The sequence below is a fragment of the Coregonus clupeaformis genome, chromosome 23 (genome assembly GCF_020615455.1).
Source record: "Coregonus clupeaformis isolate EN_2021a chromosome 23, ASM2061545v1, whole genome shotgun sequence".
In the NCBI taxonomy this organism is placed as follows: Eukaryota; Metazoa; Chordata; class Actinopteri; order Salmoniformes; family Salmonidae; genus Coregonus; species Coregonus clupeaformis.
This window is the reverse complement of record NC_059214.1, coordinates 26076037-26097369: the sequence shown is the minus strand read 5'-3', so window position 1 is coordinate 26097369 and position 21333 is coordinate 26076037. Positions and strand designations below refer to the sequence as shown.

Genomic DNA, 21333 nt, shown 5'->3' with positions numbered 1-21333 from the left:
TACAACCATTCGGTATCTTGAGTGTGAATTCATTGGTTATTAATTCACAAAAAGAAGAGCCCTATCTCAAACATACAATGGTCAGTTTAATAGGTGAAGTAGCTAGCCATTTCAACAAAGCATGAGCTTGAGCATTTATACATTTTCCCGTACTTTCTTTGAACCATAGTTGTACAAATGTTATGGTAATATGCGATCAGTAAGTTGGCAGTCTTTTAGAATTGTAGTAGAATGTCTTGGTCAATCATGTTTTATTTTGTTTACCAGACAGTGATTAGATTCCAGTTGTCTTAATGATCTAATTATGTACAGTTCAAGAATCTATTAATTTCATTAAGTGTTGTGTTCTGTTCTGCCCACCATGGACATAGTGGTGGTGCTTGGACACTCAAGTGAATAGCTAAATGAAGACGTTAATCAAGAAATTAATTAACTTGTCATTTAGAGCTGCTGATGATGTCATTATCCTCTTTCTATGTTATGACCGCATCAGTCCCACAGGTAATTAGAATAGATCATTGGTTGTGTAGTTTTGGAATTTAAAAACCGACCTTTCAAAGTAGTGCATTTCTTATTAAAAAATGTTAGTTGACCTAAGTAGAAATCTAAAGGTATTTATGCCAATGGCCTCAACCATTGATGCATTATACAGTTATAGGTGATTGTCTGAGCCAGACTAATATAAATACCCAATGAATTCAAGCAGCTTTTCCTCCAGTAGATATCATCAGTAGATACTATCAGTATCTCCTGTGACCCTTGGCATGCATCTTACGACTCTCCCCATCCATCCCCATATAACGACTCTAAGCATGGTGTCTTAACTCTGCTGTGTCTGTAGGTTAAGGCTTTCCTTCTCCTTCCTTCCTTCCCTCCTTCCCTAGGTTCCCTAGAGTCTTCTAGTAGTGTAGGGTCCTCCACGGGTTCGCTCTCTCGCTCCCAGCCACCCCTCCCCGTCCCAGCTTTAACCCAGGCTGGCCACCCTCACAACCACGCCGCGCCCCCCTGCCCAGTGGCCTACCCAGCCATCTGCACTAGTAGTACTGTGACTTATGAGGCGGGAAGCAGGAGCGGCCCGGTGCCGCCACCACCAGCGAATACAGCTAACACTAGCTACTATTTGCTTCCCCTGGAAGCCACAGGGATACCGCCAGGGAGTATCCTGGTCAACCCACACACAGGTTGGTACCCTCTAACCCTACCATCGGACCAGGTTGGTTAGGAGTAAGTTAGTTGTACAGTACAGGGGCTTGCCGTGGGGGATGTAAAATGTGTCTTGTGTCCTGTCATTGGGTTTCTTTCACAAGCTGATATCTTCTCCTTCAAACTAACACGACTCATAGACACTCACAACTTGCTGCTTATTCCTTGACTGCTTTCTTCTTCTTGCGGTGAATAGAGAGACAGACAGCGTACTGTCGTTTGTAATGTTGGAGCCAGCTGGGGAGGGTTGTGGGGGGAGATGTCTTGAAGAAAAGTGGTGGAACGCCACAACAGAACACAGAACACAAGGCATTTCTTCATGCATTATTTATGATGTATTTGAGTTCTGATGCTGCTGAGTATTTTGGGGGAGGTGATAATTAGAACTTGCTTCGTTTGCTTTGATTGTCCTTTAAATAGTAAACCCAACCGACAGAATGTGTATCGCTTTCCTCAAATAAATTTCGATTTGACACGGGAGTCGCTGTCTAATGAGGCGGCTTGCATTCAAATGAGGATCCGTCTCTCTGCCTCCCGCAGATGAGGTCGTAACGGAAGCGCTTTGAAAAACTATAGCGTTCTCACAACTCGCAAGAACAATAATTCCCGACGTTGGTCAAAACAAATTCCCCAAAATGTTGCTGAGACGGGATAATGGAGCCATACTGTACGGTGTTATTGAATATAGAAAAGTCGATAGTCTGTAAGTCGGCACTCTGATGTATAATGCATTCCTCTTCAGTCTGCTCGTTAAGAGGCCGACCTAGAGAATGTTAGTTCTTAAATATGCATGGGTCTGGCTGATAAACCCGGGTAAATGGCGCTGGCACCAATATGTTTTTTGAGAGCCAGCCAGGGGTGTGTAATTGCTTATTGACCTTTCTTAAGGACTTGGCAAATGTCTTGTGTAGCACCCACAAATTAATTTAGCCACCTGATAGTTCAAAACTCAAGGAGTTATTTTCAGGGCCATGTGGGCGTCGAACGTGCAAAAAAGCTAGGAAAACCCACCCTCTCACTCCACTCGCCAATGAGCCCAGAGTGCAAATAGATAGCCTATATTTTCTTCAAAATAATTTATTATGACCCCAAATGTGTAGGAAAAATGCTAACTATAATAGATACTCACCGATATTAGATTCAGTAAAATAAGAGCCTGGCCAGACCCCCTCTAATCCTCGTAGTGTATGAGTAACTGTAGTGCTCACAAAGCATACATGTCTGAAGTGTGAACCCTTGTCCTTATGATCATGTATATTACCAACAGGCACTTCATTAGATGTGTGTAGAATACAAAAGTAAGGAAAAAACAGCCAAGGTTTTACTGGGTAATGTGATGGATAAGTTATACACTGGAGCTGAGTGTCTCTGTACTGCGCCGTGGCAATAACCTCCTTTCTGCATTAAAAATACCTTCACGCAAGGATATTCGGAGCCAGCCTATTTCACAGTGAACCACCATAGATGCATCAATGCATTTTTCACAAGTGATTCAGAAATTAGCCCTTGGAAAGAATGAGGGTATGAATCTCTCCTAGATGTTTCTTTCATATTCTCGCTACATAAAGTGCCTCCGCACACAATATTCTTAGTCTTTTTCCTTCTCATGCAAAGGTACACATTTATTATAAATATTTACTCACTTCACTGTGTGAATTCAGAAATAGGATATGTAAATGAAGCCCTTTGGACACTATACTGTCTACACCTGCTGGAAGGATAATGCTAGCCAAATTACATTTCTGGATACCTAGCAATTTGGCAAATTCGTATCAAAGCGTTGAAGTTATCTGTGTAATGTTGATAATGTCGATAGTGATGAAGATAATGTTGAAAATAATTATTGATGTGTTTAAAGAGATGGATAGTGTTGATTATAATGCTGAAAATTATGATTATTAATGCGTTAATAAAGATCCCAGTGCTGGTGGTTTTCCAGTGTGTTTCAGCCCTGCCCCCCTCTCCTCTCTACCTGCAGGCCAGCCCTTTGTGAACCCGGATGGCAGTGCTGTGGTGTACAACCCCAACCATAGCATGGCTCCTCAGCATCAACATCATCAGCATCATAATCAGCAGGGCAGGACCCAGCAGCCCATGCCCCCTCCTCCACACCCGCACCCGCCTGGCCCCCACCAACACCAGCCCACCAATCACAACCACGTCCTCTCACAGGTCCGCTAAAACCCTTTAGCAGGGCACTGAATTTAATTTACATTCAATTCAATTGAAGCCTAGGAGAAAATGTAGATGTCACAGGCTTAGTCATAACATCTACACATTACAAACAAAGTGCTTGTACATTGCAGGGCAAGGAAAAGTAGGAAGAGAACAGATGCACATGCGCAATTCTTTCTCAGTCATCCTAAACCACCCTGGTGATTGACATGGCCCCCATTTCAAAACATTACCATGGCGGTGCTTGACATTCGTACGGTGTAATTCATTGAGGAAGTTTTGCAACCTGCCGTTCTCCTTAGTCGCGACCCCTGTCAGAGTAAAGGAATTGAGTTCAGAGTGTCAGCTAAACACTGTGACCCCTTGTGCAGCACACAGCCCAAACAGTAATAATTAGAATTCATACAGGCCCTCAGTGGTAGGAATAGCAATCTCTAATAGCAAGATCCCCATCAACACAACCTGTCATGGAGAGCTCCTTTAGAAAAACAGAGAACCGGAGGGGTTGAGCTTCATTAGTGAAAATACCAGGACAGGAAATTGAGTTGACCGCTGATGGTGTGGGTGCACAACCCAGGGGTCGGACAAGGATGCCTTTCCGACGACGCGAAGCAGCAATGTCCCTTTCTAATAAAGACATCATTAGAGATACAGGGGATGAGGCTGATGAGGGGTTTGCAAATAGGAGGATATTTATTTTGAACTAAGCGCTGTCCCATGGCGTTCATATTAATGTCCTGTAATTGATTTCCACCAGTCAACCTTGGTAGAGGATAGAGGATATTCATATTCATGGTCATCTATTGACTGAGCTCTTTGTCTTAATGAACTTCATTACTGTTTAGTTGTATTCCCCTATGAGCTAGCACTGATTCACTCCATAAACTAATATCCTTTTCCTCTACTGTAATTCTCTTTTGTTTATGAGATGACAATGCTTTCTCCTCTTGCAGTGTTTGCAACTTCTGCCTAATGTCTTTGACTAAACCCATTGCCCTCTACCTCTTCTCCTCTGCTTCTCTACCTCTTTTCTACCTCTCCTCCTCTCCCTCTCCTCCTCTACCTCTTCTCCTCTCCTCCTCTCCCTCTCCTCCTCTTCTCCTCTCCTCCTCTACCTCTCCTCTCTCCCTCTCATCCTCTTCTCCTCTCCTCCTCTATCTCTTCTCCTCTCCTCCTCTCCCTCTCCTCCTCTACTTCTCTCCTTTAAATCTACCTTTTGTTTTTTCTGCCTCTTCTCTACATCTTCTCCTCTACCTCTTTTCCTGTCCTCCTCTTCTCAGTCTGTTCTATCCCTTCCTCAGCCGGTCCGGCCCCTCCAGCCTTCTGCTCAGCCTGTCCAGTACTCATCTATCTCTTACCCACCTCAGCTCCTCTCCGTCTCCCCTAACCAACAATACACTGTGGTACTTGACTTTTGTCTCTCTACTTTTCCATCATTCACCCCTTCCTTCAACCTTTGGGTTCTATCCCATCTTCCCTCTTATGGCTTGTTAAAAAAATATTTTGATAAAACATTTGTAAATGCATAGTGAACTTATTAGTACAGAGCAAAACTAGTTTTTGGTACTGTAGGTGCCTGAGACATTTAGATGAGACATCTAACTGGGAATATTATAGGGTCATTTGCAAGCTATATGATAGATGTGATTAATAAAATATAGAAATTCTCTCCAGCAAAATTAATGGCGCAAATGTTCTGTTCTTGCCATATGCCCACATTAAGATTTGAATTTAACATTAGGCTAATGCTCATGAAAGAATACACACACAATTTTAAACAAGACTTGCAAAAGTTCCTTAATTAACTTATAGTCACTAGTGTCAGGCATTGCTTAGCGTAACTTCTCGAGACTAATCGAATGCAGTTAGTCAATGGTTAGTGTTTTTCCCCCTTAGTAAGACTTAATATGCCAATTTAATGATCAATCGAATCAGTTTTATTTTCATGTGTTTCTACCCCACTCAATCCATTTGATGCAAATCATGTGTTCCACTAACCTCTTTCCTGACTTCCCTCTACCAATAAACATCCCGTAATGACTAATTACATTTTTACATTTGTGGAAGGCTGCTTTGAATAATTAATTTCACATCAGATGATAGAATTTGATATTCTATGAATAGCAATGCTGAAAGTCCCTAACCACCCGCCGCCCAGTAAAGTAAACCAAAGCACACTTAAACAGGTCAGGTGGAATTAAGTTTTAGGTTTAAGGGCCTTCATATTTTTGCTCTGGATGGGTGGCTGTATCCAGTTTAATTGCTGTAGGCTAGCACAGTAGTTCAGTGAACACTGACTACAGTAGCAGCCAGCAGTAGTAGTTCTGTAGTACTAGCCTGTAGTGTTCTATGGAAGTCTTTAGGTTTCAGAAAATCACTATATAAAAGTACTATGTATTATTTATTATATACAAGGTTCTGTAGTAGTTCAAGTAGAGCCATGACTGAACTCGCATGATATTAATAAATATATAAAAGATATGTAATAATATAATGTATGCCATTTAACACATTTCTGTGTGCTCCCACAGCAAAACAACCTGGGAGCCCAGTTCAGCCACATGAGTCTGGCCCGGCAGGCCTCTGGGGAGGGCCCAGGTAGGGACGCCCACACTACCATGTACCCCTCCTCCGTGGTGCTCCAGACCCCCCCGCAGCAGCAGGGCTACATGGTGGCCCCTCCAGTCCAGCCTGTCCCTGCCCACCAGGCCTACAACACTCCCGCCCCTCCGCCTGTCAACCAGCCGGTCATGCAGCAACAGGGCTACATGCAGCAGTCCATGCAGCAGGTAGTTTCTGTACATCCGACCCTAACCTGGTTTACTACTATTAGACTATACAATATTCTGTTCTGTTAGTCAGTTAGATGGAACGAAAGTATATTAGTACTATCTTAATCAATGCTTGGCCAGTCTCTTTGTTCCCTCAACTACATGGTTGTAATGTTCCAGCATTACTATCTGAGAGAGACATCTACAAGAAATGTGTTCATAAATACTTTCTCTACTTAAAATAGCATATAAATGGCACTTGGTAACTATGCCACACACCAGCTGAGGTACTGTATGTTCAGAGACCTCAGAGAGCTGTAGCTGTGTTGGTATTAATGGTATGCCATTTTAGACCGCTCTATCTCTGCCTACAGATGCCAGCATGTTACTGTGCGCCAGGCCAGTACCCTCTGTCCAACCAGCAGTACAGGCCTGTGGGCACAGTGCAGTACAGCGCCCCACAGAGTCAGCCAATGCCCCCGCCCACACAACAGACAGGTAAGTATCTAGCACAGGCTGAACCAGTAACTCAACCATCCCATCTCAGCTGCCAAGTTCTTCTATTAAAACAGGTGTTACTTTCAGGTGTGTGTTCTTTCTCTGGCGTAATATCTGTAATACCATCAGTTGAATGGTTTGCATTAAATGTATCTACATGGTGGGTAAAATACCCCATACCACACCTCCTTGTGTGCGGTGTGTTCATTTTAATACAGTTTATATCAAGCTGCGGGGAGATGGCTGTTACCGCTCTCCTCTCTCCCTCTTCACACTTATTTTCTATTACTCTCAGCACTTTGTTCTCTCCGGTTATCCGCTTTAATGGCGGGTACACAATAGGCTCATCTCAGTAAACTGCAGAGGGGAAATTAGACAGTGCCCCTGGGGCAGAGCAAAAAGCTAACTACTGTGTTGGAATGCTTTTCTCTGCAGTTTTGGCCATTGTGTTGCCTTGCCCTTTTAGCCCATAATAACAATTTCCAATCAAATACACTATTAGCATTGTTTACCTCTCCCCCACTGAGTCCCCACTGTGTATCGCTGAGGTATTATTCACTGGCCTGTCTAGAGAAACAGATGCTCCGCTGCACCACTGAAATCCAAAAGCCAATCTGATCTCTAAAAGGAAATGGGGAATTTTGTTTTAATTACCTGCCAGCCTTTGTACATGTATCTGTCATGCAGGTTGGCAGTGGAGAAAATGATGGGTATTTCAAATGGGGAAATTATTAAATGATGATGAGTTCCAGCAGGGAAATGTCAGAATGTTTATATGCCTGTGGGTCCTAAGTCAGGTGTTTAGTCGGGTTTCTTACCTGGATATCAGTCCTCCAGACTGGGTTAGAACCAAAAGGCCTGTCCTGGATATGGGTGGATCTTGACCCTCCATGGGTGGAACCAGGTATTGGCCCTCCACAGTAGAACCAGAGGCTCAGGATACGGGGCCGGGGCGCTGTCTGAGAGGCCTATGATTCTCACAGTGAACCGGTCTCTTTTCCAGCCCCTCACTCTCACCTCTTCAGACAACTGTTCGCCAACAACACTCTATGGCTACTAGTGCTGAGCAATCGGTGCTTTTTGAGGTCTGTTTCGGTTTATATAATTTTTGTAGACATTAAATGCACTATGCATTATGCTGTAACAACACAGAATAAAACAATTAATAAAAGTCCCATGATGGTAGTGACTACCCATTACTGCTTATCACTTATTAACCATTATTTATTCACATGACTTTAATTTAATTAAATATTTCAGTTGTGTATATTACATTTGTTTTATTTGATGACTTAGTTATTTAATTCCAAGTAATTCATCTCTATAGAGCTGCTGTCTGACAAAATCTCAATTTTATTTGTTCTTCAAAGTAAATAAGGCATACTTTTGACTGCTGAATACCAACTATCAATCACTTAGATAATGTATTTTCAGGTAGAGATACAGTACCTCGCGAAGCAACTGCTCTTTATCCCTCTCGATCATGGGTTCTTCTCTGTCTCCGGACAAGTAGGCGTGCAATGGATTATGGTCATTGTAGTTAATTGCCATGTTTTCTGCGCTAACGTCCTCGAGTACCCCCAACAATACACATTTTTATTGTAACCCTGGACAAGCACACCTGATTCGACTTGTCAACTAATCATCAAGCCCTCAATGAGTTGAATGAGGTGTCTCTCTCAAGGGCTACAATGAAACTGTGTACTGTTGGGGGTACTCGAGGACCAGGGTTGGGAAACATTGCGCTAAACTATGTAGAATATTGGCCTGTTGGGAACTACAACTCCCTACTACATTGCACAGTTCGGGCTCGATCTGATTTATCTCTAGAGAAACTGCAGTGAGAATTCGTATTGAGCTCAAAGAAAAAAAACGAACTAAATGGAATTCAAATAATTGAACGATGTTGGTCAAAAAATAACAAATGTCGGTTAATCGATCAGCACTAACGGTTACGCAATCAATCAAACTGCTGTAAAACTCACACATTTAAAGCCCTCCTTTCTTCTGGGCATACTTGATTATTTACTATCAAATCAGAAGGCTATGTATCTCGTCATGAATATTTGTGAAGACTCAGTGTATTTTTGTTTTTATGCTCGATGTTCCTGCCAAAACAAGCGCCCTCGTTTTGGTTTTGACTTCAAAATCAGACGTCAACTTTTTTGTGTGCTCCACTTCTACAATTATTTAATAATAAAATATAATTTCTGGTAACATATATTATACTGCTCATTAGCTGGTTCTGTTAAGTATAAAAGCCTTGAGCAAGAGTCTCAACTGCAATTCTGAAGACAGAATGTATTATATATTCATAATGTGTGCAATTGTTGTAAACACAAAATACCAGCAGAATTCTTAATATCAGCAGAGACTTCTAATTTTCTGTGAAAATGTACTATACTTCTCCAGAAATTGTAAAATAAAGCCGAAGGAAATTGTTTTTTTGTGAAAAGAGGGAGGAAGAAAAATGTTGTGGTAGATCTGAGTTGAAGGACACCAGTACTGACTGAAAACTCCTTTCCCCAGGCGTCTGAGGAAAAACTAGTCCTATTCCCTTATTCTTGTAAGCAAAGATTAAGCTTTTGAACTTGAGAAAGGCAGCAGAAGCCCCAGTTTATCTGCTGTGACAAGGAGAGGGGTGGCGTGTCTGTTTCATCTTATCAGCTATAGCCGCCTGACAGTCAGTGCCTCCTTTTAACCAGGCCGGCAAGACTGTCTGCAAGCAGCAAGGCAAGCAATTCAAGCCTTTTGAGTCCCTAGGTTCAGGGTCTGGGTCTGGGTGGTACCATAGTGCAAAGCGACTCCGCTGTCCTCTCCTTCCTCGCTTCCATCCTCTGCTCAGTCAGCCGAAGCAGAGAGGGTTTAATATTATATTCGCTTCATGCTTGGTTTGTAAGTGGAGGTAAGAGAATGGCACTAAAAATAGCGACCAGCCTCTCTCGTCGCCTGCCTCTCCTTCACTCCCCGCCGGGGGCCATCCATTCCTTTTGTCCCACTTCTCTTCTCATCTGGGCCAAATTGATTGCTGTTGCTCTGGCCAAAAGCCAGGAGAAATTGAAAATTGCCCAGCCCCCCACCTCCCTCCCTCCCTTCCTCCTTTTTACCTCTTGTAGTTTTCTCCCCTCCATCCCCCCATACCTCTCCTCAGGGCGCCTGCTTTGGAGGGTTTTTCAATGGCATTCTCAGAGCTTACGCACTCTCTGGTAACCTTGACACTGATGTATTTTACCTTGTGAAAAAAAATGAGGATAATTTTCCTCTAACATCCTCTATGAAAAGTATTTTTTCTTCTCGTCTCCCATAATCTTACCAGTGGAGGATAAATCCTATTGAAATGACTTTGGCTCTTACAGGTTGTTTATTCACAGAGCCATTTTAATGTTGACTTCACTGAATTATTGATCACTTTCAATTAAATAAGCACAGCCTTACTGTGCCAAGGAACTTTGCATTTGATTTCAATGCAAGTCTGCTGAAATCTAAGGATCTCAAGTCTGCTGAAATCTAAGGATCTCAAGTCATTTGTGTCCACTTTTTGATTATCAACTTCAACTCGCTCTCTCTTTCACAATTTCTCCAGGTTACCAAACAGTGATGCCAAATCAACCACAGAGCTATCAGAGTATGATAGGAGTGCCACAGAGTCAGAACACTGTTAGTGGCCTGCATAGCAATATGGGAAATCAGATGCAAGGCATGATGGTCCAGTATCCCTCCATGCCATCTTATCAGGTGGGTACTTGGCTTTTCAGCAACACTAAGACAATGTAAGTCTATAATGTAAAAACACACAATTGTCAATGATGATTATTATTAAGATGTTTAAAAAAAAAACATTTATTTAAACCTTTATTTAGCCAAGTATCTTTAGTCGTTAAGAACCATTCTCTTTTACAATAACGATCTATGTAACCTTGTATATTTTTTGGCATCCCATGTTGACCATGTGTAATTTGGGTCTGTCTTGGCAGGTATCCATGCAGCCTCAAGGCTCCCAGGGTGTGCCACAGCAGACATATCAGCAGCCTATCATCATCCCCAACCACAACCAGTCCAACCAGGGTCCCATGCCTGGCTCTGGTGTCCAGGTCTACTACAGTGTTATCACACCCAATCAACAGAACACAATGAGGTTGGAAATCATCGTCACCACACTGTTTTAACATGGAAATACCTAAACCCATTATAGACCCATTACACTTATTGTTGACCCATTATACACCCATTACATTGTTGAATGCAGGTTATAAATGTATTCCCAGTTTAACGAAACACCATGTAGTAGGAAATCCCAATGTTTTAATGTGGACATACTCTGATTATAGACTAATTACAATATTACAGAGCATTAATATATTCCCGATTTTACAGTAAGCCGTTTTTAGTTTGAACCGATAACTAGCCCGTCCCTGTGATGGTTCACGCTGGGCTGTGCATGTTAAGGAAAGGAAAGGGGTCACTTTCAAACCCCCTCTTCCCTCCTCCTCCTGGGGCCTCTTCTTTAGTAGGCCATGTTCAAGATGATTTATAAGGCCAGATATCTACTGAGTCTTAATATAACATTGCTGGTCCCATGTGGTGAGCTGCTCTCTACACCATCCTTCATGCCAGCCCTCTGGTCCGCTGTGCAGACGCACATTATTCCTCAGGGTGCCGAGCGAAGAGCCGACTGTCTCCAGCAGCAGCTGCCTGCCTCTGTGCTTTGGGTTGACGCATCACCCTGCCTCCTGCCTGCCTTCTCTTTGCTTCTATCCTTATTAAATCAGAATCGAGACGAGCGAAAGAAGAGCCTGGAAAGCAGAAAACCCAAAGTGGCACACTGCAACCGCAATTCGGTTACGGAGACACAGTACAAAATGATTAATGCCCTTGATTTGTTTTGATTTGGTACAAAATGAGGTCCGTAGCGATTCCTAGCCGATTCCCTCCCAGCCTTTACTTGTTTCTGATTGAGGATATTAGTGGTAGTTCTAATGCAATACTGGGTTATTGATCCCCTGTGTACAGTGTTCCACTTCAGTAATTTAGCCCATTTTAAACTGATGAGCCAAAGTCTGATTACATTGAGTGAAGCGGTGCCAGAGCTTTGCCTCTCTGCTGCTCAGCGTTAAAGTGTGTGTGTTTCTCTCTCTGCAGCTCCTCTGTTGGGTTCCTGCCTCCTCCCGGATCAGAGCAGATGCAGTTCCCTCGGCCGTCCTCCCCCTGCAGCTCCCAGCAGCCCCTCCATCAGGCACAGCAGTGCTCAGGTACACAGCCCAATCACAGCACAGAGCCAGCCTGAGCCCCAGTATCCATTACAACCAGGTCTCAACTAAGAAGGAAAAATCAATCTGTATCAATAAAATTATCCGCCGTGCAGGTTGTCTCTGGAACAAAACCCACAGATCACTAGCTTCGATGTATGACTTTCTCTTTTATACCTTTTTTATACCTCTACCTTTTTGTTCTTTAATACTCTTCTATCCAACCCACACAATTTAGCCACAGTCCAATCCCCCCTGTGCTAAACATTGGAGTGTAATAGCCTAAAATAACCTTTCACCAAACCCTGGAATTAGAACCCCACTTAACAGAGGCAGGAGAAATTACTTCAGACCGAATTCTCTGGCAATTCAAAATGGATTGAATCGATTCTAAAAGGGTGAGGGGGCACAGACAGACAGGCAGGCAGCATTCTCATCTTCCAATCTCCCAGGGCCAAAGCTATAATTATACGGTGTGGCAACAACAAAAGAAAGGTAGTCATGTAGACGCCTTAACATCCTGCCAGCCTTCACTCCCATTCCCCCCTCCTCGATTGTTAGCTGTGAAGCGTTAAGGTGCTAATTGAAATGACACTCCAAGTCTTAACGATCTAATTATTGAACAGATATAGGCTGGTAATTAAAAAGTAATTCCTCTGCTGCTTTGTTCCCAGTTATGGCCATCTTAAAAAAGTAAGGGCTTTCATGGGTGTTCTAATTTAAACTGTTTTATGTTGCCTCAGTTAATGTGAATTTCCTCTCTGTGGCGAAGCCCCTGTGAATCAGTATAGCCATCGTCAGTCACCCCATCTCTCTCTTCTTTCCATCTCTCCCTCTCTTTGTCTTTTCTCCTTGAATAACTAATTAAAAAGGAAAGGGAAATGTTCTTTCAAATCAAATTTCATGCAGGGATTACCAAGTGAAAAATAATTAACTTCATTTAAACCTTTTTTGTGGCAAATGCTAACAAATTAATATATTTATTTTGTGGCATTTTTTTATTTTTTTGTGATCAAATGTTTTTTATTTAGTAATAATAATTGTCAGCTGCTGAGGAGTATTTTTGTCTGTAATAAAGCCATTTGTGGGGAAAAACTCATTCTGATTGGCTGGGCCTGCGCCCCCGCCCAGTCATGTGAAATTCATATATTAGGGCCTAATGAATTTATTTCAATTGACTGATTTCCTTCTATGAACTGTAACTCAGTAAAATCTTTGAAATTGTTGCATGTTGCGTTTATATTTTTGTTCAATATAGATAAGAGGGCATTCCCAAACCATGTGTATAGAGGTAACATGTTCATTAAGAGGGCACAATGTACAGGAAGCGTAATTCAAAATGTTCATATGAAACCGCTTACGAGGAGTTAGATAAGTCCATTGTACAAAATTATAATGGCATTCTGTTTCTTTAAATGTGGAAATGTGTTTTGGTCCTTAAGCTTCTCTATGGTCAACTTTGTTTCTCTGTGGCCTCTTTTCATTCACAATTAAATCCCGCTAGACTGCATCATATTGCACCAAGATGGGCCTAAAGATTCAATCCAAGGATGGTGGTACTACTGAGGTTCATCTTTTGCCTGGTTTTCTATTACTACAGCTTTTTTGGCACACTTTGTAGACTTTCCTTTTACTGTCATAATAAAATAGATGGAAAACATAGAGGCAAAATATACATGGAGGTTTTCAATGGTTTTTTCATCCATGAGTTAGCCACATACAGTACTTTACACCCTGTCAGGATAACAGCATTATATAGACACTGTTTACTTTTAAACCCCTGCCAAAAATAATTCCAGACCGGCTAAGTGCAGTCAGAACTCTTCTTTTAATAAGGACAAGTGCAGGTCTAGTAAATTCCCTAACCCTTCATTGTTGGGCAAACACATTTAAATGGATGCTTGACGGCTGAAGGTTTTAGATACGATTTTAAGTATTAGTGGTCAGAGCCGTCCTTGGAAAGAAGGCACACTGAAAGTCACGACAAGAATAATACGCATATCAACAAACACTGTTCAAACATGGAATTTAATTACTAATAACTTTACATATCAAATGAGTGGAGGTTAACATCACATATAATTCGATTACAAAGGATTGTAGCAGTGAGACAGCAAACATGGACTTTATTTTGTTTTTCTTCATAATGCACTAATGAAATACAAACAGAAGGAAATAATTTAACAGTCACACTGACACGCTAATCCTATTGAACTTGATAAATATATTTTTAAGGTTAATGTGTGACGTCCACCAAGTCATTTTAATTACAAAACCCGCCACACGCACAAACACAGGATGAACATGCTGTGATTCCCAAGTTAAACAGGCGGCCAAGGCTTAGCACATGAAGTTTAAGATGTTTTTACACATAATTAAATCTTTAATTGCCCCTGAGGGGATAAATAAACATTTATTGAATTTAATGTAAGATTCTATTCTCCGTCCTTGGTGTCTCTGTGCCCCCCCTAGGCGTTCCCCTTCCCCCAGGCGGTGGGATGGTGATGATGCAGCTGACGTTGCCCCCCGGCCAGCAGCCACGGCCTCACTCGCCCCCGCAGTGGAAACACAGCAAGTACTACAGTCTGGACCACACCAGAGGACAGAAGTCCACAGAACTCTCCACCCTAGACACCTCACAGGTGAGTGAAGGGACTCAGCTGAGCCTAGAGAGAACCTGCAGATATAAATAAAAATACAAAAACGATTTAAAATAAAACATCGATTTCATCAGTATCACACTCTGAGTGTAAATGTAGTAATGAGGTTTGGTTTGATGTTGTGGACAGTCGTAGCCATGGTCTGTAATTTTCTAAGAAGTAAGTATCCTTGAGATTAAATGTCATGGTGTCTGTGTTCACCCACTAACCCTCCCCTGTCCTCACCATCTGTCCGTACAGAGCAGTCCCCTGCTGGGCAGTCCCTCAACTTCCCCCGCCCAGTCGCCAACTCCCTCCCACCCACACCACCTAACCAATGTGAAGAGCATCCGTCCAGGCCTCGCCCCCGTGATGCCCCAGTTCTCCAGACCCTTTGTGCCAGGGCAAGGTGAGGGAGACACCCAGGGTTTTTCTACCCAGTCCTGGGGGACCTTCAACAAGCCATTTCACATATTTAATCTATTCCAATTATATAGGAAAATGTTATCCCAAGGGTTTGCTGTCATTAGTTGACTAGAAGAATCAGGTGTGCTAATAGTAAATTCAACAAATATGTGGAATGCTCAGGGTCCCTGAGGACCATCTTTATGGCAAATGGTAACCCTAAAGAAATTGAACCAAACTGTTGTTGTCTCTGTTTCCCAGGAGATGCACAGTACCCGTTACTAGGTCAGCCCCTCCAGTACAACCCCCAGATCCGTCCTCCTCTCCTCCACACTCCACCCATGGTCCCCAACCATCAGGTGAGTCTACACAAGACACATCATCCACTTCAGTTGAAGCTACCTATCGTTTTAGGAGGAAATATCTGTGGGGATTTCTATGTACCATTCTGAAATGCTTGGCAAAGCCTGGAAACATCTTCTCTTTAGTACTGTGCAAATAAAACAAAAGATTAAGTCAAACACTGGTCTCTGCTTCTTTTGTTCCTCATTTGTCTTCCAATGTAAACAATTTCATAATTCTGATGCCTTGAGCTGGATTCCACAGAAAGTATAGTTGCAGACCAAGAGATGGTAATCTGAACATGCTCTTGTCCTTCTTTCTGCACCCAGGTACCCATGGGGATGCGGCACAGCGGTGGAGGGGGCAGAGGGAGGAAGCAGCCAAGGAAGGCTCTGTCTACAGATCTCAGTGTAGGTGATCCAGGTAATGGTAGGGAACACCCTCTGTCTGTTAGGACAGAGATGTGGACCTCCAAGCCTAAAAAAATACCCCAAAAAACTAATCTCACTCTTAGATATATCTTAGATCAATCTTATCAATTATATATATTTTTTTATCTTTGATTTGAATTCCCACAGATTTGTACATAGAACAGAACTGTTTGCAAAGGACGTTAGGATTAGTCTGTACTACGTTAACTAATGAGTTTTGACAGTGTCTCTCCCTCTGTCTTTGTGTGGGGCAGTGAGTGGGCGAGTCCTGGAGGTGACTGACCTGCCGGGGGAGATCAGCCGGACCGAGGCGGACTCTCTGCTGGGTGAGCTCTCCAGAGCCGGGGCTGTAGTCGGATGGCTCCCAGAGCACCACAGCCACCGGGATTGGCAGTCGGGGGCTAACTGTGACCACCACCACGCCAAACCCCCCACCCAAACCCACGGTCAAGCCCCTGCCGATCCAGCCTTTGCCTACACCATCCTGGCCACGTTCCCTTCCAGATACGCTGCGCAGGACGCCCTCCTCCACCACAATGGTCCCCGAGCCTCCTTCAGACTCACTATGAGGAGGGACCGAGGCTACGGCCACAGACACCCCCTGGAGAGGGCAAGCTCCCAGTAGAGGGCGCTAAGGACCTCTGGCTTGACCTTTCACCCCTCACCAGCACCGCCAGTCACTTCCTGTTGCCATCACTCCCCCCACACTCACTAAGTTGGCTCGTTGTAAAGGGTTGTTTTTCCACTTGATTTGTAGAGACTTGCTTAGGGGGAATGTGTTGTACTTTATAATGTTCTTACTAGCGATTTGATGAAAAAGAACTAAACATAACACTGAACCGACGTGAACGAACATTAAAAAACCACCCTTATTATATTATAAACCCGTCTGCTCTCTGTTTTGAGAACAGGACGGAACATATCAAAAGGGCAGTCTGTATTTTTGTTGTATTTTTTAATTTGTTTTATAGTTGTTGAAATCTTGAGTCAGACCCAAAGCTCATTATTACTCCCCCAGCCCAGTTGCAGTGTCAGGTCTGGTTCCGTTTAACTCAACCAAAGCCTCCCCACACCCCAGGGTAGCTGATTATCGGCCACCCTGCCACCAGCCACTTGCCCCATATTGTGGCCAGTACATCATGGAGTCGCCCTCAGCTACACAATGGGTCTCTTGTGCCTTTCTCTCGAGAGTCTACTGATTTATTCTCCAAGAATCACAAAATGACACCCCAGTCAGTCTATTGTTAAATGAAAAGACCTGCACCTTGTAAATAATTTTATATAGGCTTAGTAACTAAATAACTCAATCACTTCTCTTTTCACAGTGAATGGTCTGTATGTGTTGGTCACAGGCAGACACAGATGAGAGCAGCGAAGAAAGGCTTTTGTTTGACAACCCTGGTTTTTAACTTAATTTAAAAGTCGAGATAAAAATGACACTCCTCCACTGCAACTGCATATTTTAGCAATCCTCTGCTTGGATGGCCTCTCTCTCTCTTCACCACACTGTCCTCCCTCTTTCTCCTCTCCTTCTACAAGGCCAATGGTTTCAAATCATTCATTATGTCATTTTAAATGATATACCTACTGGATCACTGGGGAAAAATACAGTTTGCACATTTATACAACTGAATATATATATATATATATCTCCTTTATTTCTCTCAAAGATAAAAATGTGTGGATTCTGAAAGGCTGTTCAGTGCTGGTGCAAGTCATTTTTATTTCAGTTTGAAACCAATAAATGTTTACACCAACATATGTGCTTTTTCAGATCACAAGAAGTCCTTTGAAATGGATGAGGGTCCTCTGGGTTTCTCTTTCTATCTCTGTCCATCACCGAACAGCTTTGGATGGCCTCTTTCATGTTTCAATTTACTATTAAATTATTATTTATCAACACCAAGTATAGTCCTACCTCAGATGTCAGTGTAAGCAGATAGGTTTCTTTTGCTATGGGTGGAGATGTGGGTTTTATACTTGGTATTATCTAATTTAGTCTTTGGTTGGTGCTATTCATCTCAATCCAGGTTTTATAGGGTCATTTGTCTGCTACATTAACCTCCCACCAACATCATCTCACCCAATGCCACACAGTTCCTTCCTCCACTGCCATATTTTTCCTTCTTTCTAATAACGTCAAAGCAATTTACTGCAAGAAAAATCGAACCACCTGCCCTCATGTCTCATCTAGAGCCTGGGGGAGTTAGTGTTGCCAGAAACAGTTTAAAATGGATGGCTTCATGTCTGCGTTATCCGTATGTTAAGGAGCCCGTTAGGTGTCCGGTCGCGACATTAAGGATCTCCATACTGACAAGTGAGATTATTAGCAGATAATTAAGCCAACATCTGGAGGACCTAGCTGAGCTCCGTGTTGCAGCCAAGGCTGGCGAAATTGAGCTTTTGTTATTGAGGAAATTCTCAGCAATAAATGACCCTTGGGTTGTTTTATGATATTCATTTGCAATGCCTTTTTTCCTCTTGATTTTCATTTTTTCCCGTCCGAGGGTCGATGTCTAGCACACGGATTGGTGTTAAGTATATTTCTGCGTTGTCAAGTTATTTCAAGTAGCACATGTAATATTAATACATGTTGCTCTATAATGTATACATACACTGAAGACCATGGAGAATTGATGGTAAATCAGTATAAAACCAATAGTACAAAAGTGCACTCACTATCACCCCCAGTATAATCCTAGACATGCATAAATCATTGAACAAAAGCTGTGAGCAGAGAGATGTTTTCCATGAAAGGAAATGACATAACCCCATTCTCTGTGAAAGGTGCTCATAGTCGTTACTGAGAGTGGTCATTTTCTCTGATAATGTGTAGTGAAGCACTCAGAGCATATGCATGTCACTGTCAGAAGGGTGACAACCTGCTGCCATTACCCTCTCCACTGTCGTATGACTTGGTCAGCTCAGACACAGTAGGAGTAAAGCTAAAATGAGTTGAGGTTGGAAAGGGCTCTATTAGACAGATTAGGTTACAGACAGCTTCAATAGCTATGCCAATTTGGTTGTATTCCTACTATTAAACAGGGTAGTGGAGGTTTTCATGTGTTTATTAAACTATAAACACAGAGGGCTTGTTTCCTAGATAGATTAATCCTAGTCCTGGGCTAAAAAGCACTTTAAATGGAGAATCACATTTACATCATTGAACATGCTTTTTAAATCCAGGACTAGGCTTCTGGGTCCGGGAAACTGGCCCTGACAGTAAAGGTGAGGCCGTTTCGATTTGTTTAAAACCGGTGGTTCAGCAATAAGATAGGAAAAGCATTGTGACCATAGGAATAGGTGCTTGGATAGAGAGGGGTATGCTGAATCTAGGTTGATGTAGTGGGTAAATATCTGGTGAATGTCCAGGGTTTGGGTATCTGGCATCTGGGGACCACAGCCACCCTAATGAAGAACAAGGTTAGATTGAATTTCTGTCATTTTGAAAATCAAAGACATGGTGACTATCAAAGAAGATTTTCTTTATCAACTTGATGTAGCATCAAAAACAAAAGACGGCACGAAATGCTTATCTTCTTGATAGAGAAAGCACCAAACTAGTAGTGAAAATGTAGTCTCTCCCCAATCGAGGCTAGTGAATTGTTAGGAGTAGCTCTGCATTGACATGATTGAGTGGCGGTAGGTCCTGTATATACACAAACTCACTTCCTTGACAACAGCTATGCTCTGCGAAGTGCAAGAAGTATGTATGCCTTGACTTCTGCAGAGACTATCACAGTAATTGACCATGCATAGCCTTTTAGAGAGTGTGGGGAAATGATCAGTAGGAAAAGCACTAGGATGTTTGACATGCTAAGATGGACATGTTGTGACTATTTGCCTTGTGAAATAAAAATACTTCCATAAAGAGCAAGAATACAAATAGTACACTTATTTTAACCAATACTATCTTAATACTGCATTACAAAGTAATGTAGTGGAGGCTGATCTATTAGCACATTAATCAAATGCAATGTTCTATTAATCATTGCATAATACATCTCTGTGTTGAGTTTGGTGAGCTACCACACCCGTTTGTTTTTTAGAGGGCCTTGTTAATCAAAGATCCATAGTTACAAGGCAACAGCAAACATGTCGTCACCCACGAGGCGGTACATCCTGTATAAACACAAACTCACTTCCTTGACAACTTCCTTCACGACAGCTCAGCTCTGCTCCACGAAGTGCAACAAGTATGAATGACCTGACTTCTGCAAAGGCCGCATCTCAGTAAATGCTGTACGGCCAATACAGAAGCCAGATTGACCATAAAATACGATGTATGAAAAAAAATATATATATTTTTTACAAAAATTGGTCACCAAAAAAGAATACGTTTCGTGCGGGACAAAAAGTATAATTTGCTAAAAATCTAATGGGCGGAGCTTATGTCCTTATGGGAAACATGTTGCTCATGAGGGGCTGCATAGACAATGCCCTCCGTAATTATTGGGACAGTGAAGTATTTTTTATTCTTTTGGCTCTATACTCCAAAAGTTTGGATTTGAAATCCAAAATGACAGTACATTATTTACCATTCATTTCTATTGGGCACAAAATAATCTGAAACACAAACAAAACAAACAGCAAATGCATCCAACACATTTGTAGAGTCACAAGCTTGATGTAGTCATTACGTGCTATGAATATTTAAACAATTACCTAACTTTTGACTACTTTAATACACATAAGTGAATTGGTCCCAATACTTTTTTTGGGGGGGGGGGGAACTATGTACAAAAAGTGCTGTAATTTTTAAACAGTTCACCCGATATGGATGGAAATCCCCTCAAATTAAAGCTGACAGTCTGCACTTTAACTTCATAGTTAACCTCATGTTTGATTTGAAATCCAAATGGACATTGCCATTGAGGGCTTCCACCATTTTAAGTAGTCCACTGGATGGGGATTCCTACAAGTTGGGCGCAATCAGCCAATGAAGAAGAAAATGTACTACTAAAATGGAGATAGCCTCAATGGCACTGCCCATGCTGTTACAGACACTATAATGGCACAGATACAAAGATGAGTCCTCTATCTATCTCTATGGCCTGTTCACACATGTATCTGCCCTCTCATTGGCTAGAATGGTCCCACCTGATCTCCCCTCTTCCAGCGTGCCTTCCATCTTTGAGGACATGTATAGAGCCCCACAATGGAGGTGTCATACTACCTATAAAACCTAGCGGTCATACAGGGAAATGGTTCCAAAATGTTCCCACCATTCATTCTTCCCATAGGATTTTTAGAAAAACTTAAAATAAGGTCTGTGTTTCATGTAGGCTTACCCTGGTGTGACGTTTTGATAACCATTTAAATCTGTGTCGGAAAAAGTGAATTTTATCAATATATTCGGCTCTATTTACTCTCAGATTCGAAAATTCTATTAGCATCAAAGATTTCATGCAAATCCTTGCATGCTCCTGCGTGTCATCTCTAACTGACACCTTTGCTAACAGGTATTGTGTCAATTTAAAACTTGCACAAGACAGTTCACATAATTGCCCATTTAAAGAAATGTAGCCAATTTATTCATTACTACATTTAGCTAACATTAGTTAATTTCAGAGATTCTTACTTTGCCTAGATTCGGCAGTCTCGTCCAGATATTAATGGCATT

At 42.2% G+C, this 21333-nt stretch overlaps 1 protein-coding gene across 8 annotated transcripts in view; it reads left to right on the top strand.

Annotated features, from left to right (window-relative positions):
• LOC121536700 (R3H domain-containing protein 1-like) overlaps nt 1-19583 on the top strand; it is a 70636-nt gene extending 51053 nt beyond the window's left edge. For 5 of the 8 annotated variants that reach the window (XM_041844144.2, XM_045206598.1, XM_045206599.1 and 2 more), the window contains 13 exons: nt 885-1181; nt 3182-3375; nt 4659-4781; nt 5910-6167; nt 6524-6647; nt 10231-10382; nt 10622-10782; nt 11787-11896; nt 14366-14535; nt 14794-14941; nt 15199-15296; nt 15609-15702; nt 15965-19583. In XM_041844144.2, coding sequence (XP_041700078.2) covers nt 885-1181; nt 3182-3375; nt 4659-4781; nt 5910-6167; nt 6524-6647; nt 10231-10382; nt 10622-10782; nt 11787-11896; nt 14366-14535; nt 14794-14941; nt 15199-15296; nt 15609-15702; nt 15965-16335 — 2300 coding nt within the window. In that variant the 3' untranslated portion in view covers nt 16336-19583. The remainder of the gene's footprint in view (nt 1-884; nt 1182-3181; nt 3376-4658; nt 4782-5909; nt 6168-6523; nt 6648-10230; nt 10383-10621; nt 10783-11786; nt 11897-14365; nt 14536-14793; nt 14942-15198; nt 15297-15608; nt 15703-15964) is intronic. The other 3 variants (XM_045206604.1, XM_045206600.1, XM_045206602.1) reach the window with 3 other exon arrangements.
• The last annotated feature ends 1750 nt before the right edge of the window (nt 19584-21333 follow it).